Source organism: Danio rerio, chromosome 17 (assembly GCF_049306965.1).
Source record: "Danio rerio strain Tuebingen ecotype United States chromosome 17, GRCz12tu, whole genome shotgun sequence".
Taxonomy (NCBI): Eukaryota; Metazoa; Chordata; class Actinopteri; order Cypriniformes; family Danionidae; genus Danio; species Danio rerio.
This window is the reverse complement of record NC_133192.1, coordinates 2,693,965-2,719,491: the sequence shown is the minus strand read 5'-3', so window position 1 is coordinate 2,719,491 and position 25,527 is coordinate 2,693,965. Positions and strand designations below refer to the sequence as shown.

The following is a 25,527-nucleotide window of genomic DNA, read 5'->3' as shown; positions in this document are numbered from 1 at the left end:
TGTTGTCCATCAGCACCATCTACTGGACTGATTATTTAAAGAAATGCGATCTAATAGGATGGAAAACAGCTGCTGTGAGGCGTTTCCCCCTCGTTGTCAGATGGCATCTTCTGCCATTTAAATGAAGCCTCGCCATCGCTAAAGTCAACATTTTCTCTTTCTTTCAAATATATAACCAGCCCAAACTAATGTAGTTCACCAAAATGTTTGACACACACACGTAGCCTGTACTGTGCCACTGACACACTGATTTAATAACTGTGACAGTGAAAATATAGGCTAGTGTCATTTCGAAATGACAGAAAAACACAAACCGTGGTAAAAACAACACACGAAATAAAACACAAACGGCTCGCGATTAGAATGAACAGCAAATCAGCCAGAAGAGGATCAATAACAGACCTTTATTGGTCATTTTTGTAAATTGCACGACTTTCATATCTGTTAAGTTTCATGCCAGTACTCTGGTTTGCTCTATGTTGCTCTCTCTGTCTGTGTTTGTGTGTTGAAGAGCCGCTGAGCTAACAAGCCGGGAACGAACACACAAACACACACACACACACACACACACACACACACACTATTTCTGACGGCAGACACGTAAACTAGGAGAGCGTTTTTTTTCCGTATTTCTGATGCTCTTAAACCACATCTGACAAATTATAACGGCTTTAACATTTCTAAGTTGTGTGTCACAAAAACACTCTGTAATACATTAAAAACGTTATTGAAACCCATTTTCGGAGCACAAATTACCAGTTGTAAACGCTGTAAACTGAAGTTTTTAGCATTTTACCGTAAGACGCAGGTCGCTATGGCGCCCTCCATGCCGTAGCCAAGAATAAGGTCTATATGCCGCTAAAAAATTTTTTATTTTGATCTTATTTTGAATTTGAATTTCATAACTGGACTATTGAACATCTGAAATTTAAGACAACTGAATTTTTCAAGGCTGAATTTTTTATAGACGCATTTTCAAACTTTTCAAACTTGTGTTCTGAATTCACAGACTGCAGATATCCAGTTTGTAAAAATAGAGTTTCAAATTTTCGAGATGAAAACCTCAGAACATCAAGTTCAATATGCTAAAATTCAAAACCAGAAATTCAAATTCAGCAGAAAGTAGGTCAGGGGTGATCGCCATGAAATAAAAATGTACTTTTTTATGTGCTTCTGCTTGTTTTAAATGAGTCATAATCATTGAATTAAGTGCAGTTAATAATAATAGATTAATAATACACTAGGTTTTTTTGTTATTACACCCATTAAAGTAACCTTTTTAAGCAGTTTAGGTCATTTATCTGATAATACTGTATGGTTTACTGTGATAAAAATCTTCAGCAATTAATAGCAAAATAAATAAATAAAACTGACATAGTCATAAGCCTAACCTCAGTCAATGTGCTTTTGGCCTTTGGATGGTTCTCCTTAGTAGGGATCTCAAAATAACTGGGCTCCTTTTTGTGAATGAAGCTGGATTTGCTCTGGCCATCGTGAAGATCGTCTGGAGAAATGCTGAGATCATGTTTGGTCCCTTCCTTCGTGTTTTCTGTGAGAAAGTATTAGTATTAATGCACTATGACTATTTCCAGACTCAAGGTCCAATAAAAAAAAAAAAAAAAACACAAGTTAGAATAAAAAATGTAAAATTAATTCAGAAATAAAATACAGGTTCTGAAATGTATTGAAATGGAACAAAGCCTTAATTACACATGTACAACGAAATTAAATTAATAGAGATCAACCCAGCCTTTGTGAAAATATTGAAAATATTTAGTTGAAAGTGCAATCTAATAAATTATATCAAATACTATCAAATACTAATCATTGCTGGCCCGATCGGGGCAGTGCTGCCTTGTCACTAAATTTAAATAGACGGCAACATGACCGTAACATCAAATAATGAGGCTAAAAGAAAACGTCTGTTTCTAACATTGTGGAAACATTTAAATGAGTACAGCACGAAAAAAAAAATTAAGTGATGTTTTGCATAGTTTGCTGTCACTTTTAAGTCAGCCACCTTTTGTTTTGGAATAAAATACCTGCGCATTTTCCATACTGCTATGTTTTACTGCTAAATATTTTAACATTTTTCAAACATTTAAATTCTGCATTCACATACATTATTTCGTGACACATTGTTTATTATATGTGGCTAATAAATAGCAATTAATTTTTTTGTTGTATTTATTTTTTTTAGCGGGGCCAGTGAAAATTTTGGCAGGGCAAGTAAAAATCTGAACCACTGGTCCAATCGGGCCAGTTGAAAAAATCCTTAGCGTTGAACCCTGAATTGCAAAATTATAATAAGCCAAATAAACAAATTAATAAATAAATTACAAGTTTGTAAATGTATTAAAATCAAACAAAGCTTTATTTATGCATGCACAAAGGTTAAATTATTAGCTAACAGCCCAGCTTTCGTGAAAAATATTGTATATATTTTTTAAAAGTGCAATTAATTCAATTTAATCAAGTACTAGCCAGTATAAATGACCAGCAAAATATGTGCGAATATTAAAAAAAACCCAAAAAAGTTATGTTTTATAAATAAATAGAATTTTAGAAATGTATTGAAATTACACAAAGCTGTTATTATGCACGTGCAAATGTGTTGAATCATCAGATCAAACTAAGGGCAAAAGCAGACTGATGCAGGTGACTGTGAAGCTAGAAGGAGATTATTGACGCCTTAATTGACTCCTGCTGTGAGAAAGCTCAGCTATTTCAGCTCCATCTTAACACCTGATCAGCTGAAACACGTGTAAACTTTCCGGCAGAGACACATTTTTTTGTTCACACACAAAGCAAAAGGCTGCACAAATGTCCTTTGACTGCAGGTGACGCTAGAGATGTATAAAGACTGACATCTAAACTACATATCAGAGTTTAGTGTGGTTAACTAAAAGTAAAAAATATGTATATTTAGGTTTTATAGTTAAATATATATCTTTATATAAAAAATGTATTTATATAAATTACGTAATATATACACTTACTGGCCACTTTATTAGGTACACCTTACTAGCACTGGGTTGGACCTCTTTTTGCCTTCAAAACTGCCTGAATCTTTCATGGCAGAGATTCAACAAGGTACTGGAAATATACCTCAGAGATTTTGCTCCATATTGACATGATAGCATCACACAGTTGTTGCAGATTTGTCGGCTCCACATCCATGATGCCGATCTCCCATTCCACCACATCCCAAAGGTGCTCTATTGGATTGAGCTCTGGTGACTGTGGAGGCCATTTGAGTACAGTGAACTCATCGTCATGTTCAAGAAACCAGTCTGAGATGATTGAGCTTTATGACATGGTGCGTTATCCTGCTGGAAGTAGCCATCAGAAGATGGAGACACTGTGCTCATAAAGGGATGGACATGGTCAGCAGCAATACTCAGGTAGGCTGTGGCCCTGACACCATGCTCAATTGGTACTAATGAGCCCAAAGTGTGCCAAGAAAATCTCCCCCACACCATTACACCACCACCAGCAGCCTGAATCATTGATACAAGGCAGGATGGATCCATGCTTTCATGTTGTTGAGGCCAAATTCTGAGCCAACCATCCGAATGTGTCAGCAGAAACGGAGACTCAGAGCAGCAACGTTTCTCCAATCTTCTATTGTCCAGTTTTGGTGAGTCTGTGTGAATTGTAGCCTCAGTTTCCTGTTCTTAGCTGACAGGAGCGGCACCCGGTGTGGTCTTCTGCTGCTGTAGCCCATCCGCCTCAAGGTTGGACGTGTTGTGTGTTCAGAGATGCTCTTCTGCAGAGCTCGGTTGTATCGAGTGCTTATTTGAGTTACTGTTGCCTTTCCATCAGCTGGAACCAGTCTGGCTATTCTCCTATGACCTCTGGCATCAACAAGGCATTTGCGCCAACAAAACTGCCGCTCACTGGATATTTCCTCTTGTTCGGCCCATTCTCTGTCAACCCTAGAGATGGTTGTGCGTGAAATTCCCAGCAGATCAGCCGGTTCTGAAATACTTAGAGGAGCCCGTCTGGCAGCAACAACCACGCCACATTTAAAGTCACTTAAATCCCCTTTCTTCCCCATTCTGATGCTCGCTTTGAACTGCAGCAAATCGTTGCCGCCATGTGATTGGCTGATTAGAAATTTGCATTAACAAGCAGTTGGACAGGTGTACCTAATAAAGTGGCCAGTGAGTGTATAAATAACTATAAATTATATATTATATATATATATATACACACACACACACACACACACACACACACACACACACACACACACACACACACACGTATTTAGTATTACTTATATCTATAACTGATTATCTATAGCAGTGGTTCTCAAACTTTTTTCATCAAATACCACCTCAGGAAAAAAATGGTCTCTCCAAGTACCACCAAAATGAGCAGTATTGAAATAAAGTAGCGTAGTAGGCCCAGTAAACCAGCTACAACTCTGCCAAGGTAAAAAAAAAAAAACGTGGCAGTATATAGGCTATTTGTCATATATGGCATATTATATACATTATTTTTAATCAATTTTGAAATGTTTATAGCATGTACATGACATATTTCATTTCTCCGTGTACCACTAGAAGGAAGCCTGTGTACCACTAGTGCACGTACCACAGTTTGAGAACCACTGATTTATAGCTATATATCTATAATATATATATATATATATATATATATATATATATATATATATATATATATAATATATATATTATATATATATATATATTATATTATATATATATATATATATATATATATATATATATATATATATATATATATATATATATATATATTTATATATATATAATATAATATATATATATATTATATTATATATATATATATATATATATATATATATATATATATATATATATATATATATATATATATATATATATATATATATATATATATCATATTTATCATATTTATAGTTAACTGAAAAAAATCAAATCATGAAAAAAAAAACAACAGGTATAAATCAGAATAATAATTAAATATCTAAAATAGAAAGTTAATAATAATAAATAATAAAATTACATATTTTTACTTTAAATGATAACTCAAAACATTCTTTATATTTTTACAAACGTATATAGTTAACAAAAAACTAAATAAAAATCCATCATGAACATGAGGAAAATAACAATATGCAAAACTATAAAACATTTAAAAAACGGGTATAAATCAGTATAATAAATAATATACAACAACAATAAAAAAGAATTCAATTGTAAAACAAACACAGACACACAATAACAAAATCATTACAAAAACCCCAACAGTAACTCATTAGTACTAAAATATCCCTGGTAGTCAGCTGATGTAAACTGAAAGGTGACTCCTGAATGTGCTTACAAAACCACAGCCAAAGCAAGTGAAGCAGAAGAAATGTTTCTATGGTGAGCCTTTAATCTGAGCAGAAAACGCACTTAAGACCGAAACACAATGAGCTTCTCTGGACTCCACTAATCCATCACGAGGCTCCAGATCAGCACGCAGGAGGACTTTTATACTCATGAACATCAGCTGCACTTTCACAGAATTTAGCATGCTTATAATTAGTTTAACATGCATAGAATTGTTTAGCATGTTTATAATTGTATAGAATGCTTATTTTAGCTCAACATACATATAATTAATTAGCATGTTTATATTTGTTTAAATGTTTTTATTTGTTTAGCATGCATTAAATTCTTTAGGATGTCTACAGTGCATCTGCAAAGTATTGATAGCGCTTCACCTTTTCCACATTTGTTTATGTTATTGCCTTATTCCAAAATGGATTAAATTCATTTATTTCCTCAACATTCTACACACAATCCCCTATAATGAAAATGTGAAAAAAGAGTTTTAGTAATTGTTGCAAATTTATTACAAATAAAAAGCTGTAAAATCAGTATTCACAGCCTTTGGTGTAAAGCTGTAAATTGAGCTCAGGTACATTCTGTCTCCATTGATCATCCTTGACATGTTTCAGCAGCTTCATTGGAGTTCACCTGTGCTCAATTCAGCTGATTGGACATGATCTGAAAAGGCATACACCTGTCTATACAAGGGCCCAGGGTTGACAGTGCATGTCAAAGCACAAACCAAGCATGAAGACAAAGGAATTGTTTGTAGACCTCCAAGACAGCATTGTCTCGAGGCACAAGGCTGGGGCAGAAACATTTCTGCTGCTCTGAAAGTTCCAATGAGCACAGCGGCCTCCATCATCCGTAAGTTGAAGATTTTTGACCACCAGGACTCTTCCTAGAGCTGGCCGACCAACTAAGCTGAGTGATCGGATGAGAAGAGCCTTAGTCAGGAAGGTGATTAATAACCCGATGGTCGCTCTGTCTGAGCTCCAGCATTCTTCTGTGGACAGAGAAGAACCATCATGAACCACCATGGTGGCAGCATCATGCTGTGGGGATGTTTTTCAGCAGCAGGAACTAGTCAGGATAGAGGGAAAGATGAATGCAGCGACGTACAGAGACATCCTGAATGAAGACCTGCTTCAGAGTGCTCTTGACCTCAGACTGAGGCGACGGTTCATCTTCCAGCAGGACAATGACCCAAAGCACACCGCCAAAATATCAATGGAGTGGCTTCACAACGACTCGGTGAATGTCCTTGAGTGGCCCAGCTAGAGCTCAGATCTAAACCCTATTAAACATCTCTGGAAAGATCTGAAAATGGCTGTACACCGTCGCTTCCCATCCAACCTGATAGAGCTAGAGAGGTACTGCAAAGAGGAATGGGCAAAAATGCCTAAAGACAGGTGTGCCAAGCTTGTGGCATCATATTCAAGAAGACTTGAGGCTGTAATCACTGCCAAAAGGGCATCAACAAAGTACTGAGCAAAGCCATTGAATACTGATATACATGTGTATTCACTTTTTTTATTTTTAAAACATTTGCAACAATTACAGAAACTCTTTTTCACATTGTCATTATGGGGGATTGTGTGTAGAATGTTGAGGAAATAAATCAATTTAAAGGTGCAGTAGGTGAGTGTCTTCAGAAGCATGTGTTGTTGTGCTGGTTGAAAGTCTCTTCACAGTCTAATAGTAATGATTAAAGTAAAAGATCTAAATGTATTTATATGTATTTGTATATTTTGGGTAAGGCATAAAACTAAAAAAATGTTCAATTAAATAGAGTCGGACCGACATCTCCCATAATTCTGATAAGTAGCCCAATCTGTCTGTCAGCAAATGCAAATTTGAACAACTGCGCAGCTTTTTGTACGCAGCTCCGCCGACTGCCGTGCGTTCACGAGAGAGGGCGCTGGCGTGCGATCTGTAAAAACCTGCTGAATCAAAACTTTTTAAAAACCTGAATCAATATTGGAGTTACCTTTGCACGCTGGAGAAAGGATGACACCATGTCTGAAGGATTTCTCTTAGACAGGTAATGTTCTGTTACATGCAAAGCTGATGTAACGTTAGACGTTGTTGTTACAAATGGGTTATATCTTCACAGAAGTGTTGTTCAGCCACTAAAATCTTCAGATGAAAGATTGATAAGACTATTTTAACTTTCATAAGGTCCTTTTACAGCATTAATGATTTTAATCGGGGATTTTAATTAGTTTAACAACAAAACACAAGTAAATAGCGCTATTCCGCCTAGTCTCTCCCTATCTTGTTTAACATGCAACTCTAATATCGACTCTGAAATAACATGTCAGTTTGGCTTGCACGCCCGCCGGACAAGCACTAGTCGCTTTTAACACACGAGAGAGGGTTCTTCTGCTGTGCTTGTGTTAAGGAGGCGTGGCTCTAGACGGCAGGGGAGGGACTTGTGATTCAGAGATTTATGCTAAGCTGTTAGCATAGTGAAAGATCACCTACTCCACCTTTAATCCATTTTGGAAAAAGGCTGTAACATAAACAAATGTGGATAAAGTGAAACGCTATCAATACTTTGCGGGTTCACTGTTTATTTGTTCAACATGCTTATAATACTTCAGCATGTCTATATTTGTTTAGCATAATTATACTTGTAAAGCATGCATTTAATTGTATAGCATGTTTATACGTGTTTAGCATGATTATATTTGTTTAGCAGGTTTATATTTGTTTAGCATGCTTATATTAGTTTGAATGTATGGAATTGTTTAGCATGTTTATAATAGTTTAGAATTATAATATTTTGATAGTTTGTCAATTGCTGTGTTTCAATCCAAAGATGTGGATTAGATTTATTGGGCAATGTAAATAGTGCATAAAACATTTGTGAATAAGAGTTTCTATTCAATGAGAAACACAAGAGATCAAAATCATCACTTCCTGATAAAAGTGCACAGATATTGATCAGAGAAATGGAGTTTGGTGCATTGGGATTTGCCACCATACACGCTTCTTCTCTCATAAATGAATTGCACCTCAGAAGATGAAGATAAACTACAATGTGGCTTTTGGAAGATGAATGCTAAGGGTTTTGGCTTTTTTAAAACTCATGCACATCTTGGTATTTCAGTTAAGCATTTTTTTAAAGTGATATGTCTAAATGCACCTAAAACAAGTGGATGGAAAGCCAGCTATTGGTGAAGCTCTCTGCATCAGTGCTCAACACTGCTCTAATACAGGCTGCTTTGTGTGCATGTGTTTCTGTGTTTTTATATCGTTTCTTCAGTTTCTTTACCTGTATGTTGCTCCTGAGAGCTCGGATCACAGCGCTGAGCTTTATCTTCATCGTCTTCACCCCACCAGGACGGCTGACCATAAAGAGGTGTGGGTCTGGAAATCGGTGCATCTGGATCAGGGGAGAGGAAAGAGACTGATTTATTAAAAAAATAATTATTATAATTAACTCATTTCTAAAACAAAAAGGCAAACACATTTCAACATTAATGGTGCCCAAAATGACAAATAAATATTATAAAAGTATAACTGTGTGCAAAACAAAATGTATTTATATATAAACACCACAGCCATTTCACCCTGCAGCCCAAGAGGAGTTAGGAAGCTAAGCAGGGCTGAGCCTGGTCAGTACCTAGATGGGAGACCACATGGGAAAACTAGGTTGCTGTTGGAAGTGTTGTTAGTGAGGCCAGCAGGGGGCGCTCAACTTTTCGTCTGTGTAAGTGCAAATGCCAAAGTAAAAAGTTAAGGGGACACTATACTGTCAGTGGGCGCCGTCTTTCAAATGAGACGTTAAACCGAGGTCCTGACTCTCTGTGGTCATTAAAAATCCCATGGCACTTCTGGTAAAGAGTAGGAGTGTAACCCTGGTGTCCTGGCTAAAGTCCCCTAACTAGCCCTTACGATCATGGCCTCTAAATCATCCCCATCCACCAAATTGGCTCTATCAATGTCGCTTCACTCCACCAATAGCTGGTGTGTGGTAAAGCACTGCCGCCGTTGTCCTGTGGGTGCCATCGCATCATCCAAGTGGACGCTGCACACTGGTGATGGTGTGGAGAGGGAGACCCCCCCTCATGATTGTGAAGCACTTCGTGTGTACGGCCATACATGATAAATGCGCAAATTAAATAGACATTACATTAAAGCATCAATTATGCAATAATAGTATTATAATTAACAAGAACAAAAAAAAATAGAAATAATTATATTAAATTATGTCAAGTTTATTTTTACAAATCATGAGAAAATAAGAAAATCATTTTAATACAAAAAGAGAAGCCATATAAGACAAACGAAAAATTATATTAAAATGAAATCATTAAAATGAAAAAATAAATCTAAATAATTAAATTAGAAAATAAATTAACACCGAAAACAACCATACACATATAAATAAAACAAAATAATACAAGTAGGTACAGAAAAATTAAATTAAACAAAAACTGTTGATCACTAAAATAATGAAAAACACCATAAAAAAAAAGTTTTTTAATGTTTAAAATATTGTTTCACCACACCATAATAATAATTGGGAAAAAAAATCACTAAATTATATAAAAATGAAATATTTTACAATTTAGTTTCTAGTTTTAGAAACCTACTCATAAAATGAACCAAACCCCTTTCTTTTTTCTAAACTCCATTCATGTGAATGTCAGCAAGCACAACACTTTAATTTAAGGCCAAATGAACTGGTTGGAAAGAAACATTCATGCTCATTATGTGTGTGTGGCCTGAAGCTCTTGGAGAAACAGCAGTAATTTAGCAAACAGCACAATGAAGAACAGCCCAGACTTGACTTGACTCGACTCCACCCGAGCAAATCTAAAGCTGTCAGCTGTTCATCCAGCAGAGACAGATAACCAACCAGTCCTGCTGCTTAAAGAGAAAACAGGGCTACACTATATATGGTTTCAGCATCGATATCGCAATGTGATCATTCGCAATAGTCACATCAACAGATATGATTTTAAATTTGTGTTATAATTAATGATTTGTATGTGTTGGTAACACTTAAACTAATAGTCTATTAGTTAATGATTTACTAACAAGAACAAACAATTAGGAATATATTTATTCTGATATTTATTCAATTTTGTCAATGTAATTTAAGTTAAATGTTTTGTGCATTAACTAATGTGAACAAGCAAAAGTTTGGATATTAACAATGAATGCTGTACAGGATTAATGAATGCTGTACAACATTATTCATACTTTGGTAATGTTAGTAAATACATTAACAAGTAGACCATTATTCTATAGTGTTACCCATGTGTTTTTGAGGCCTGTGACGGTATAATAATTTAAATAAACTTTCAGGCATAAGACATTTTACAGTTTTTAACTTTAATAATGATTAATTTTATTAAATTGTTTGTATCTTTAATTTTCAATTACTGTACCTGAATACTGTCAGACTCGGAAAACAACAAAATTCTGTTTATTTCAATTGTATTGTATTCTTTGTTGTATTTATCTATGCTTGTAGATTATTTATTATAGTTTATGCATGATTGGCTCCCCTACAGAATCATCCCAATCAATCTAAATAATAAATTCTTTCCAAATATAGATAGTCATCTGGTAAAACTGTATTCACATCGCAATATACAGAAACAAAGAGAAAGCACAGCAGCTGCTCAATGAAACATTTTCATACTGGCTGCAAAACCTGGGAAAAAGTGATGAAACATGATTCAATCCCATGAGTCAGCTGGGCAGGAACAGGTCGGAGAACACTGAAAACTCAGGATGAGACTTCATGGAAATGAGCTCTTAATGTTGGCTCTTTAAAAACTCTGCTAAATGTGTTTAAAAAAAAAAATAATAAAATAATAATTCTGCATTTTGCGAATGTCTTTCACTGTGACCTGAAATAAGTTGCTATGAATGTGATTATGTAGGTTTATATTAGAGTAATTCAACAATGGATTTGCATGTTAAAGGTTGTATCTTATATAGGTTAAAGGTCATGTGATGTGTTTTAATAAGTAAACTGTTTTCGTAAATTACAAAAAATAAATAAATAACTAAATGATGCATCTATAAAATATATGAACCTTGGGTTAAACTTTAAAATCTATATTAAAAGAAAATGGAGAATAATTTTATGTAATAAAAAAAATATTGTAAGTAAAACCATATAAATTAATAAAATAATTAAACCTACATTTAATTTTTTAAATTATAAAACTTAATTATATAAATGAAGGTAAAGATAGATAGAAGAATGGATGGATGGATGGATGGATAGAAAGATAGATAGAAAGATAGATAGAAAGAAGGATGGCTGGATAGAAAGATAGATAGAAGGATGGATGGATGGAAAGATAGATAGAAAAATGGATGGATGGATAGAAAGATAGAAGGATGGATGGATGGATGGATGGATGGATAGAAAGATAGATAGAAGGATGGATGGATGGATAGAAAGATAGAAGGATGGATGGATGGATGGATGGATAGAAAGATAGATAGAAGGATGGATGGATAGAAAGATAGATAGAAAGAAGGATGGATGGATGGAAAGATAGATAGAAGGATGGATGGATGGATGGATAGATATATAGATAGATAGAAGGATGGATGGATAGAAAGATAGACAGAAAGAAGGATGGATGGATGGAAAGATAGATAGAAGGATGGATGGATAGAAAGATAGATAGAGGGATGGATGATGGATGGATGGATAGAAAGATAGATAGAAAAGGATGGCTGGATAGAAAGATAGAAGGATGGATGGATAGAAAGATAGATAGAAGGATGGATGGATGGATGGATGGATGGATAGAAAGATAGATAGAAGAATGGATGGATAGAAAGATAGATAGAGGGATGGATGATGGATGGATGGATAGAAAGATAGATAGAAAGAAGGATGGCTGGATAGAAAGATAGAAGGATGGATGGATAGAAAGATAGATAGAAGGATGGATGGATGGATAGAAAGATAGATAGAAGAATGGATGGATAGAAAGATAGATAGAGGGATGGATGATGGATGGATGGATGGATAGAAAGATAGATAGAAAGGATGGATGGATAGAAAGATAGAAGGATGGATGGATAGAAAGATAGATAGAAGGATGGATGGATGGAAAGATAGATAGAAGGATGGATAGAAAGATAGATAGAGGGATGGATGATAGATGGATAGAAAGATAGATAGAAAGAAGGATGGATGGATAGAAAGATAGATAGAAGGATGGATGGATGGAAAGATAGATAGAAGGATGGATAGAAAGATAGATAGAGGGATGGATGATGGATGGATGGATAAATAGATAGATAGAAAGAAGGATGGATGGATAGAAAGATAGAAGGATGGATGGATAAAAAGATAGATAGAAGGATGGATGGATGGATAGAAAGATAGATAGAAAGAAAGATGGATGGATAGAAATATAGATAGACGGATGGATGGATGGATAGATAGAAGGATAGATGGATAGAAAGATAGATAGAAAAATTGATGGATGGATAGAAAGATAAAAGGATGGATGCATGGATAGAAAGATAGAAGGATGGATGGATGGATAGAAAGATGGATGGATAAAAATATAGAAAGAACGATGGATGGATGGATAGATGGATGGATGGATGGATGGATAGATAGATAGATAGAGAATGGATGAATGGATGGATGGATGGATAGTCATATTCCTGTCCATCAGAACTTTATCTACAAAAAAAAATCTGAATTGTCTCTCATTAAATGATTCATTCCTCATTTCTCCACGACCAGCACTAACAGCAGCACCACCCCTCTATACACCCCTCAGACACAAACACATCTCTGAATCTGTGTTCACTGTATGCTAACGCTCAGTCTGATCACAACACTGACCCTCAGTTATTCAGATGATGATTGACTTCTGTGAAAACACACGTCCAAACAGACCAGCAGAGCAAGGGTTTAACAGCAACTAAAACACACCCTAAGTGCCGGAAGCTGCACTGAAGGAAAATATCTGCTAATGACCAGTTTCTGTATTTAGTGATTCACAAGAAGTAGATCTCTGCTCTATCCACTTTTGATTTTGAAAATTCAACTTTATAGTTTAACAAAGCAACTATTACAAATGTTAGTAGTTTGAAATAATAATGTACAGTAACGTATAATAAATATTATCTAGAGAAGTCTGTCAAATAACAGAAAATGTTCTGGCAGTTTAATGCATGGTTTCTGAAGTGCCCACACAATATAGCACTGCAAACTATTACACATGTCAAGAAATCTCACTTTCAAACTTTTCAACATCAAAAGTTGTTGAAAGAAAGATTAAAGTCTCATAATGCAATTCAAAACCATAAATAAATCATAATAATTACAATACAAAAAAACGTAAATCACAACATATTTTTACAGTGCAGGAAAATATACTATATACAATATTATACACTGTAAACCCTAATGTTGTCTTTACTTAAACACTCAAGTTGTTTTAACTAAGCATAACTTAAAGTATTGCATTTTGGCACCATAACTTAATATTTGTTAGGATAACTTATTCACATTTGAAAGCCATAATCTCAACATTTCAAGTGTTTTGACCTCTACATATTGATTAATACTTGTAAAAACTCAATTTTTGATACTCTTTTATTTGATTGGCCATGCAATGAGTTCTGCCTGGCAACACTAATGCTCTGATTGGTGTAATTCAAAAAATAAAAAAGTCAAAGGTCTAACAATATTTGCTCTGTTTGCTGAAGATGAGACAACTTAATACTTTAAGTATAACCTATACCGGAGAGACGGACGGACAAAATAACAACAAAATAACAGTACAAAAAATAACAAAAAGCATCAGTGTGTGGACTTAAAAATACAAAACAACTCCATTAGTGAGTAAAACATGAGTTATCAACCCAATTTCGTTGGGTTGCTACAAGTTAAATATTGTTTTAAAGTAACTGACAGATATATTTACCTTTAAATTAGCCGCATTTTAAAATTGTGTTGAAAACTTAATAAAGTTATTCTGGCTACTTAAAAGTTTTAATCTAATCAGCATATTAGAATTTTTAAGTAACAATAGTGTATTAAACTATGTAGTGGTAACAGACCTCTTGAGTTATTTTTTAGAGTGTACTTACTTATTTATAACAACAAAATATTTACAGTACAATTAAAACAGAATACAGTCTCTACAAACTATAGTTCATTTTAGAACAATAAGGGAATTATGAATTAAATATATAAAAAATGTATGAGAAAAATAAGGGGAAACGAGAGGGTAATATAAACAAAAACGAATAGGCGTATCAAATTCAAAGCAATAAGCACAAATGTTAGGAGTTTAAACACCCCTCTTTAGGCTAATACTTGAATATGAAGGGGTTTACATTTATTTACATTTATAGATATAAAACTTTTCATTATATATTAGTGTAAAACCCAAAACAATGTGTTTTGATTAAGTCTTAAACAATGATTGAGATTATTCTGGATGATGAAAGCATTTTCAGAAAAGCACTTTAATCCAAAACGATTGATCAAGAAAAGATTCCTAAAATAAGTGAGCTTTAAGTGGAAGTTTCCCCAGAGCAGGTACATCAATGTCACTTTTACAACTTGTGTATAAACACCTAGACAGGAAATAAAAATATATATTGTATAATTATATAAATCATTTTATAATTATTTAATAAAATAGTTATTTAACTTGGGTATGAAACCTTTAGGATGGCAGGATCAATGATGATAATTTATTTTATATCAAGTCTGTAAGACTTATTTGAGTTAATATTTAGGTTATTTACTAAAATGTATCATTTAAATCATTCATGGAGCTGAATGCAGCAAATAGTCTGTATAAAAAGGCAGAAAATAAACCTGTGCAAACAATCTAGCCTTTATAACCAGATTATTCAAAGATGATACTGCAGTAAAATATCTGTAGTCTTTTAATAGGCATAATGTGTACAAAATAGAGATGGTATGAAAAGTGAATTGTTTGTTTTGAAATTTGTGAATTGGAAGTTGTTCAATAATAAACCCGAAACACACGTGGTTGTTGTCAGGCGATGAACTTGGCCAATTGTATAATATCGGTGTCGTCATCGTAGCTCCAGCAGTCGATCTTCAGATGCTGCACTGGCTGAATCAGTCGTCTGATCTCGGAGCACTGTCGTGGTACTTTGATGCCACATGTAACAGTCACGTGGCGTCAGCACAGCATCAATCCGGACAAAATTTCTAACCAGCATGCACCGCTTTCTTCAGTGATGCATGAAGTCAAACGCGCCTATTTTGAATCTGATTGGCTGTTGCCATTTTCCTCTCTCATCTCAACTCCGCCCGTAAGTGTTTATTATTTTAGCCCTAGCCAATAATGGATGGATAGAAAGATAGAAAGAAGGATGGATGGATAGAAAGATAGATAGAAAGAAGGATGGATGGGTAGAAATATAGATAGACGGATGGATGGATAGATAGAAGGATAGATGGATAGAAAGATAGATAGAAAAATTGATGAATGGATAGAAAGATAAAAGGATGGATAGATGGATAGAAAGATAGAAGGATGGATGGATAAAAATATAGAAAGAACGATGGATGGATGGATGGATGGATGGATGGATAGAAAGATAGATAGAAGGATGAATGGATAGATATATAGATAGATAGAAGGATGGATGGATAGAAAGATAGATAGAAAGAAGGATGGATGGATGGATAGAAAGATAGATAGAAGGATGGATGGATGGATGGATAGATATAGATAGATAGAAGGATGGATAGAAAGATAGATAGATAGAAGGATAGATGGATAGAAAGATAGATAGAGGGATGGATGATGGATGGATGGATAGAAAGAAGGATGGCTGGATAGAAAGATAGAAGGATGGATGGTTAGAAAGATAGAAGGATGGATGGATAGAAAGATAGATAGAAGGATGGATGGATGGATGGATGGATAGAAAGATAGATAGAAGGATGGATGGATAGAAAGATAGAAGGATGGATGGATAGAAAGATAGATAGAAGGATGGATGGATGGATGGATGGATGGATGGATAGAAAGATAGATAGAAGGATGGATGGATAGAAAGATAGATAGAGGGATGGATGATGGATGGATGGATAAATAGATAGATAGAAAGAAGGATGGATGGATAGAAAGATAGATAGAAGGATGGATGGATGGATAGAAAGATAGATAGAAAGAAGGATGGATGGATGGATAGAAATATAGATAGACGGATGGATGGATAGATAGATAGAAGGATAGATGGATAGAAAGATAGATAGAAAAATTGATGAATGGATAGAAAGATAAAAGGATGGATGGATGGATAGAAAGATAGCAGAACAGCACCTGCTGGTGGGCAGGGCTAAAGACAGTATGGTCAGATTGGTCACATTTGTATCTATGTATGTATGTATGCATGTATGTATATATGTATGTATGAATGCATGCATGCATGCATGCATGCAACACACAAATGCTTGCATAAAATAAATCTAATTTAACACTCTTCTCTGCCATATGGACATATTTTTATAGCAATAATGATGCCCTAATCTGGACAATTTAAATGTTAATAAAGTGACAGAAGAGCCAGCAATATTCAAATTTGTACTTCCTAGAGGAAACAGACAAGCTTTGAATGATATTCTGAAACTATGCAAATGTTATAATGCATTATCACTGTAGACCGCAGAACATTTGATCAATGGAAATGGCGCTTTGGACAAACTTCACCAGTATGAAGTTACTAAAGACAGACTGCATTTTAAAGTCAACATTAAACAACTATTTTACTTCTAAATAAAACAATGTTGTACAAACCGGGCCTGATTTTACCAATCAGGATGAATGGACAGCAAATCTGTCAGTAAAACTGTATTTTAAGTCACAATTCACACCATTTACTACTGGTTTATCTGCCTATTATTAAGATATTAATTGTTTAATAGCACTTATAAAGAATGATCTTATTTTACATCCCTAATTAAATACCTAAAATCAACCACTACCTTAATAACTATTAATAATCCGCTAACTAATTAGCAGTTTGAGCTAAAAGTCTTAATTAATGGTTTGTTAATAGTGTGAATTGTGACTAAATAAATGGTAACAGTTCACAAATAAGGTTGCATTAGGTAATGCATTTACTAACATGAGTAAACAACAGATTTATTACAGTATTTGTTCACTTTAGTTAATGAAAATACCGTCATTTATTGTTAGTTCATGTTAACTCACAGTGCATTAACTCATTATCAAGCATGCATTCAGATGTTAACAATGCATTAGTAAATGTTAAACTCTGATTAATAAATGCTGTACAAGTATTGCTCATTAATAGTTAATGTTAGTAAATATATCAACTAATGAAAGCCTATATTTGTAGAAGAAATTTCAGAGGTGGAGAAAGATATTTAGACAAACAAAATTATATACATCAATTAATTTCATAGGGCAGGATCTAAATGTTACCTGTAATGTTTTTCCGCTCTGATTTTTCAGATTTGACCCGTGTGGAGTCTGAGTTTCTCCGTCTGTCACCTGTCTGAAGCTGCTTCTTGTTTTCCAGCGTCTCCAGCTGAAGCTGACTGGTGTATTTTTCATGCTGTAACACAGAAAACATAGTCACACTTTACTATAAGGTTTCATTAATGTATTTATAAACATTAAACACTAAGAATGAACAATGCATGTACAACATTTATTAATCATAGTTCAACATTTACTAATGCATTATTAAAATCAGAATGCATGCTTGTTAACATTAGTTAATGCACTGTGAGGTAACGAAGTAACAATATACTATTTTCATTCATTAATGTTAACTAACATGAAAGAATACTGTAAATGTATTGTTCATTGTTTATTGTTATTAAATGCATTAACTAACATTAACTAATCCAAGCTCATTGTAAAGTGTTACAGAAAACATTTAAAATAAAAAGCAATCCCTCAACACATTTAACTGTAACTCACTGTACAATTAAACCTGCAATAAATTAACAATTTGCAATTGTTTAAAACTTAGATTGTATATAATGCCACTGTAATGCTGCTGATTAAAATTAAAATTAAAGCTTCAATTTTTATAAATTAAAAAGCATTTAATGTGCCAAAAATAAGAGATCTGTTTACATTAGTTTATTATTATTATTATTATTTGTATTAGTTATTTATTTGACTAGGATAAATATAAAACAAAACAACTTGTAATTGTACTTCAAAACAAAAGTAAACTTTAACTGATATAAATAAATATATACAAAAGTTGGTGACGCAGTGGCACAGTAGGTAGTGCTGCCGCATCACAGCAAGATGGTCGCTAGTTCGAGCCTCAGCTGGGTCAGTTGGTGTTTCTGTGTGGAGTTTGCATGTTCTCCCTGCGCTCGCATGGGTTTCCTCCGGGTACTCCGGTTTCCCCCACAGTCCAAACACATGTGGTGCAGGTGAATTGGGTAGGCTAAATTGTCTGTAGTGTATGTGTGTGAATAAGTGTGAATGGATGTTTCCCAGAGATGAGTTGAAGCTGGAAGGGCATCCGCTTCGTAAAATATGTGCTGGATAAGTTGGTGGTTCATTTTGCTGTGGCGATCCCGGATTAATAAAAGGACTAAGCCGAAAAGAAAATGAATGTAAGCTAATTTATTTTCACTAATTGAAAAACAAATGGTTAATTTTTTTTTACATTTTAATTTAGCAAAAATGTATGTTCTAAAAAAACCAAAAAATTTAACATATACAAAAATAATTGTTTGTTTAAAATGGGCATATTTAATGCGAGGAAAAAAACTGGCTAATAATACACACTACAATTACAATAAACTAAATTATTTTACAAAATATAGAAATAAAACTGATTAAATTATCAAATTTATGCTTCAGCAATTTTATTAAATGCCTTTTTTTTTACTTTAGTTACATTCTTAATAAAATTAGTTCATATCAACATTTACTACTCTTTCATTAAGATCAAAACTCGTATGAGTTTTATCATATAAAAAAAACAGCTAACTTACTAACAAATATGAATATGGCAAAAAAAGGCTTTCCTGGTTTTAGATAATGCTCTTTAGATAATTTGGGACTCAATTATAGATCAATATGAGCCATCTCTCAGATCTAGTCAATTGAAGTAATCTTTATTTCTATACGTTTTTACAATGAAGAAAAGAGTGTCTACTGTACCTTGAGAGCCTCCTCAGGCACTTTGTGTTGGCTTCTCTCCAGGATATATATGTGTGAATGTGTGAACAGTCAAGAAAAAATACAATCTACAACATCATGAGAAGTGTTTTCAGCTCTGAGTTCTGTTCTATGCTTGTATGTAGGGTTGTAACGGTATGAATTTTTTACGGTATGATAATCGTCTAAAACAATACCACGGTTTCACGGTTTCACGGTATACGGTATTAAATAGTAATTCTCATAGCAAAGACCCTGAAAAGATTAAGAACACGTTTTCTGACAGAACAAAGGTTTTATTTCAACAAACTTTTGAAAGAACCATTTTAATAGAACTATAGAAGTCTTTTATAAAAATAAACTGAAAAATCTCCCATTTTAATAAATTAAATTAGAAGGAATAAACAAGCAGGGTCTTTTAAGATTAGACAAAAATAAACTTAAACTGTCCTTCCTTATAAGCAGGATAAATGGAAGACCAAAAGTGCAATACCAAGTTTATGGCTGTAAACATGTATTTAAAGCGTTGTTTTTTTTTTCAGTCAAGGTTGTGATAAAGAAATGTAAGCATGTTGAGATTTTCAGGACTTAATCTTGACCGCTGAGGTGAGAGAATGTGTCCACTTGTACAATGAACAAATAAAAAAATAAGAAATAATGTGTCAAAGTCCAAATAAACATGGTGCAAATCCTCAGTAAAAAAAAGATATAAATATTTACTATCCTATAAATAGTTACATAACGAAACTAGATTCAATATGGAACATCCTTAGGTTTTATGTGCTAGCATGGATATGGTTGTCTGTGGATATGGATTTGGATATGGTTGTCTGCAATGCAGACAAACAGCTGCACCTTCATTTGCGTCTTTTGAAAACAGCAAGAGCAGCAGTTCGTCTTTGCTGCGTCACTGTTTTGTCATGTTTCTGTGCTGCTGTGCATGCAAAAGTACTTAGTATGAGAATTATTTCATGCAAAACTTTTTTTTTTTTGGCGTTTTATTTAGCCGCGCAGAAATGTATGCCTATCTCTCATTCCGTGTTGTTCAAAAAGCTCAGTGTTGGTCCACAAACAAAAGCGAAACCTATGCTTATTGGTTGTGATATAGCGAGTTTGAACCAATCTGGGCATGGAGGAGGGACAATGCATCAATGTATCATGTCTGGTTTGTCCGGACACACAGTGACGAGCGTTTCTTTGTCATATCAGCGTTGTCAAATTTTGATGACGTAACCGCACTGATTCCGGAGCCTCTGGAAGTCCGCGAATGTTATGTGATACAGCACTGGAAAGCTGATTCTCTTCTTTATGCCAAACTTTGAATTGTATGAATCGGATCAGCGGATCAAAAGTTATTAAACATTTAAGAGCAATACTTATTTTTAGCCGCGGGCGGCTGTCTCGTTCTTTAAGGGTTAAAACCGTTGATATGCAATTGTTCATGGTATGATAATCGTGCACGTTCAAATCGTGGTAAACCGTCATACCGGTATATTGTTACAACCCTACTTGTATGCAAACTCTACAAGACAATGGTGGTTTGAGAACAGAAAATACTAAATTAATAAATACACGTGTGTGAAATAAAAAAAAAAAAAAAACTTTCAGATTCACATTGATCAAATAAACATTTAACACAAAATAAAGTACATAAACAGCACCTGAGTTGATCATCATCATATTTGTTTACCCATCCCGAGGCCTCTAGAGATTGTGCAGGCCCATTGGTATGATCCAAGAGCTGTGAAGAGATAATGCCAGCCACAGGAGGACTTCTAGAGGTCTCCATTATCCTGGACCAGGCCGTATCCTGAGCAGATGCTGTGGCAATCATGGAGAAGTGGAAAAACCCCAGTGACAAACGAGTCTTCACATTGATCCTGTGGGCCAGCCTGAACACCCGCTGGTGACCTACTCAAACCTGCAGCTTCTCCACGATGGACGTCCTGCGTTCTCCAGCCTCCAGCGCCTTGACTACAGCTTTGCACAAGAAGTTTGGCCAGAGGAGAAATGGTCGTGCCCAACTGAGCCTGGTATCTCTTAAGGTTCTTTCCTTCACATTCATCAATTGGTGAAGTTTTGTTCCTCGCCACCATCGCCACTGGCTTGCTTGGTTTGGGACTTGTGGAGCTGCGTATTGATAGATTCGCTCTTCAGTGTTTGGAGTTTCAGCAATGAAAATTAAACTACACTGAACTAAACTCTGAAAACTGGACTGACACGGTTTCAATTTACTTGAACTTCTGTGTTCAGCTGCTTTGACACAATCTACATTGTAAATGCACTGGATAAATAAAGATGAATTGAATTCAATTGTTGTTCAGCTGTGAAAATAAATTTGTTTCTAAAACTCCTTTTAACATGGAAAAGACCCATTTTACAGTGTCAGTCAAAGCATTGTTTCTGTGGGGCTGAGCACAACACTGTCCTGGACAACACTTCTGGACAAATCTGTCTAATAAACAAGAAAGCTGCTTTTCTGGTCATTATCAGACGCTGTTTCTGCAAGCTAACAGCAGGTTTACAGGATTTTGCCATCAGCACTGAGCAGAAACTGAAGCCCTGAGTCAAACCACACACACACACACACACACACACACACACACACACACACACACACACACACACACACACACACAAACACAAACACAAACACAAACACACACACACACACACACACACACACACACACACACACACACACACACACACACACACACACACACACACACATCTGGGGTATCTACTGTGAGTTTTGAGGAAGGATATCATAACCAAAGCGGATCACATCTGACAACTTCAGGATGATGTACGTCTGGTCGGGGATGCGAAGGTCATTTACGAAGGTCTGGATGACATGAGACAAATAAAAAAGACAGTAAACTCCACAAGAATCAGTTTGTTGAAACAAAATAAACAGTAATGTGTTGTCTTGGGAAACTCAGGTCTGAATGTTTAAGTCAAGTCACATGTTTAATCATATGTTGAAAATAAGAAATATGAGGAGTTTTAAATTTATTATATCAGCTTCTCTGGCTTAAAACAGACACAATTTACAAACATTTTATAAACATCACGTTTCTACGATAAAAAAAAGTTAATAACAATACAAATACATTAATAGCAATAATTTATGCATAAAATAAGATTTTAAAAAAATCAAGTTTTATTTAATCCAAATTCTACCATTTTTAAAAGATTAACATTTAAAACTATATCCTTTAAAGACGCTCCAGATAACAATCACTGTCTGATAACATTAAAACATATATAAAGTATACATACGCAGAGCATAATGAGAGTAATTTACACAACTGTTCTTATGCAGCAGGAATGCCACTTTTTTAAATTGTATTTTGGAAAAAAATGTATTACAAAAATCATTAACAAAAAAAAAAAAGCGCATACAAAAAGCTTTGTAAAGTATTACAGCAAGCAGAATGAATGCAGAAACTACTATGCAAATAATTTAATAATAATCCATTTATCATTATTAAGATGTTTCACTTTTTAAACAAATCAAGTCTTCAAAGTAAATTTAATTGGCTCTTTATGATTATGAGAAATGCAGTAAACTCACCCCGTTGAGGCTGCCCAAGTCTTTGACCAAATGTTCATCTGTAGATGCATCATAGTTGATCACAGCGTGCTGTTTGTCCACACTGCGCGACTGTGAAACACAAAGAACACAATGCAGCTCAGCAACATGACCTTATCATTAAATAAACAAGCCCACAATCCCAATGCAAACACTACAAGAGGCCAGAACACAACCTTTAGTGTTAAAACTCCTAGATATTTACACATTGCTATGCCCACATGGAATCTGCAGACTTTTTAGCCCATCATTGAATCTGTTGATTTACTTGTGTAAATGTGTTAATATATCTTTATTTAGTTTCATATTAATTTCAGTAATATCATCAACTAATATCCAAATGTTTATAGGATTATTTACAATACAGTTTATTAGCTGTATGAGTAATATTGTCTATACTATAGATATACTATATTAGAGATTTGCTTTGTTTACCACTGCACTAGAAAACCCAAATAAGTCGAAAATTGATTATCATATAATAAACATGCACACAAACCTAATTTAAATGCTACAAGAGGCCAGAAAGCAACCTTTAGTGTTAAATTAACATCTGAGATATTTGCACACTGATAGGCCCACATGGAAACTGTGATCACAGAAATCGGCAGAATTTTAGACCATCCTTGAATCGGTTTATTTACTTATGAAAATGTGTAAATATATATTTATTTAGTTTACATTAATTTCAGTACACTGTAAAAATTTACATCAATTAGTCATGACAACATATGTTTGTAGTTCATTGCAACCCATCAAACTAAGCTGATCATGTTCTAACTTAATTTTATAATTTATGCAAACTGTTTTAAGTCAGTTTAACATCCCATAAGGTTAATTTGAATCGGTGTGAAGATTTAAAGGAAACCAGTATCATTTTACAGTGTAATAAACGCAAATGTTTGTATGATTTATTTACAATTCAGTCTGTAAAGATCTTCTTTTATTCTCTCAGTAGATATACTATGTGAAAGATTTGCTTCGTTTACCATTGCATTATAAGTCTTAAATAAAAGTTAAAAATTGATTATAATAAAATAAACATACACACAAACCCAATGTAAACGCTACAAGAGGCCAGAAAACAACCTTTAGTATTAAACTGCCTTCTGAGATATTTACATATAATAATAGTATAAACTAATATGCAATCGTGTAGATGTTTCATTTACAATGGAGTTTGTAGAGTAATAACTTCTTTCATTCTTTTAGTAAATATAGTATATGATGCCACAGCCGTATCCCCCTGATATATTATATGATGCCACAGCCGTATCCCCCTGATATAGTATATGATGCCACAGCCGTATCCCCCTGATATAGTATATGATGCCACAGCTGTATCCTCCTGATATAGTATATGATGCCACAGCCGTATCCCCCTGATATAGTATATGATGCCACAGCCGTATCCCCCTGATATAGTATATGATGCCACAGCCGTATCACCCTGATATAGTATATGATGCCACAGCCGTATCCCCCTGATATAGTATATGATGCCACAGCCGTATCCCCATGATATAGTATATGATGCCACAGCCGTATCCCCCTGATATAGTATATGATGCCACAGCCGTATCACCCTGATATAGTATATGATGCCACAGCCGTATCCCCCTGATATAGTATATGATGCCACAGCCGTATCCCCCTGATATAGTATATAATGCCACAGCCGTATCCCCCTGATATAGTATATAATGCCACAGCCGTATCACCCTGCAGCCCAAGAGCGGTTACTCAGTACCTGGATGGGAGACCACATGGGAAAACTAGGCTGCTATTGGCAGTGGTCCTAGTAAGGCCAGCAGGGGGCGCCCAACCTGTGGTCTGCGTGAGTCCTAATGCCCCAGTATAGTGAAGGGGACACCAAACAAGCAACCTTTAGTGTTAAATTGCCCGAGATATTCAAATATAATAAAATTCTCAACTAATATGCAAATGTTTAGATCAGGGGTGCTCAATCCTGTTCCTGGAGATCTACCTTCCTGCAGATTTCAGTTGCTACCCATATCAAACACACCTGCCTGTAATTATCAAGTGGTGTTCAGGTCCTAATTAATTGGTTCAGGTGTGTTTGATATGGGTAGCAACTGAAATCTGCAGGAAGGTAGATCTCCAGGAACAGGACTGAGCACCCCTGGTTTGCATGATTTATTTACAACACAGTCTGTAAAGTAACATGTTCATTCATTGTCAGTAGATACACTATTTGCGAGATTTGCTTTGTTTACCACTGCATTAGAAGCCTTAAATAAAAAGTTAAAAATGTATTATTTTTTTATTTAATGTCTAGAGTTTTTCATTAATAGGCTCCCAAAATCCTTCTGCATAAATAAGCTAATTATTTACAAAATTCTGTGCAGACATAACAAAACAAAATGTCTGCAGATTCTGCCAGGCTCTGCACAAT

The 25,527-nt window shown here is 34.7% G+C and overlaps 1 protein-coding gene across 10 annotated transcripts in view; it reads right to left on the bottom strand.

The window, feature by feature from the left end:
- The window catches only part of cep170ba (centrosomal protein 170Ba), a 66,775-nt gene that overhangs the window by 29,842 nt on the left and 11,406 nt on the right, over positions 1 to 25,527 (bottom strand). For 7 of the 10 annotated variants that reach the window (XM_017351731.4, XM_021467255.3, XM_021467256.3 and 4 more), the window contains exons 3-8: positions 23,094 to 23,183; positions 22,283 to 22,361; positions 19,517 to 19,575; positions 17,804 to 17,936; positions 8,632 to 8,742; positions 1,392 to 1,549 (exon numbers count right to left, since the gene is read on the bottom strand). In XM_017351731.4, the coding sequence (XP_017207220.2) occupies positions 1,392 to 1,549; positions 8,632 to 8,742; positions 17,804 to 17,936; positions 19,517 to 19,575; positions 22,283 to 22,361; positions 23,094 to 23,183 (630 nt within the window). Of the gene's footprint in view, positions 1 to 1,386; positions 1,550 to 8,631; positions 8,743 to 17,803; positions 17,937 to 19,516; positions 19,576 to 22,282; positions 22,362 to 23,093; positions 23,184 to 25,527 lie in introns of all 10 variants that reach the window. The other 3 variants (XM_073927992.1, XM_073927993.1, XM_073927994.1) reach the window with 1 other exon arrangement.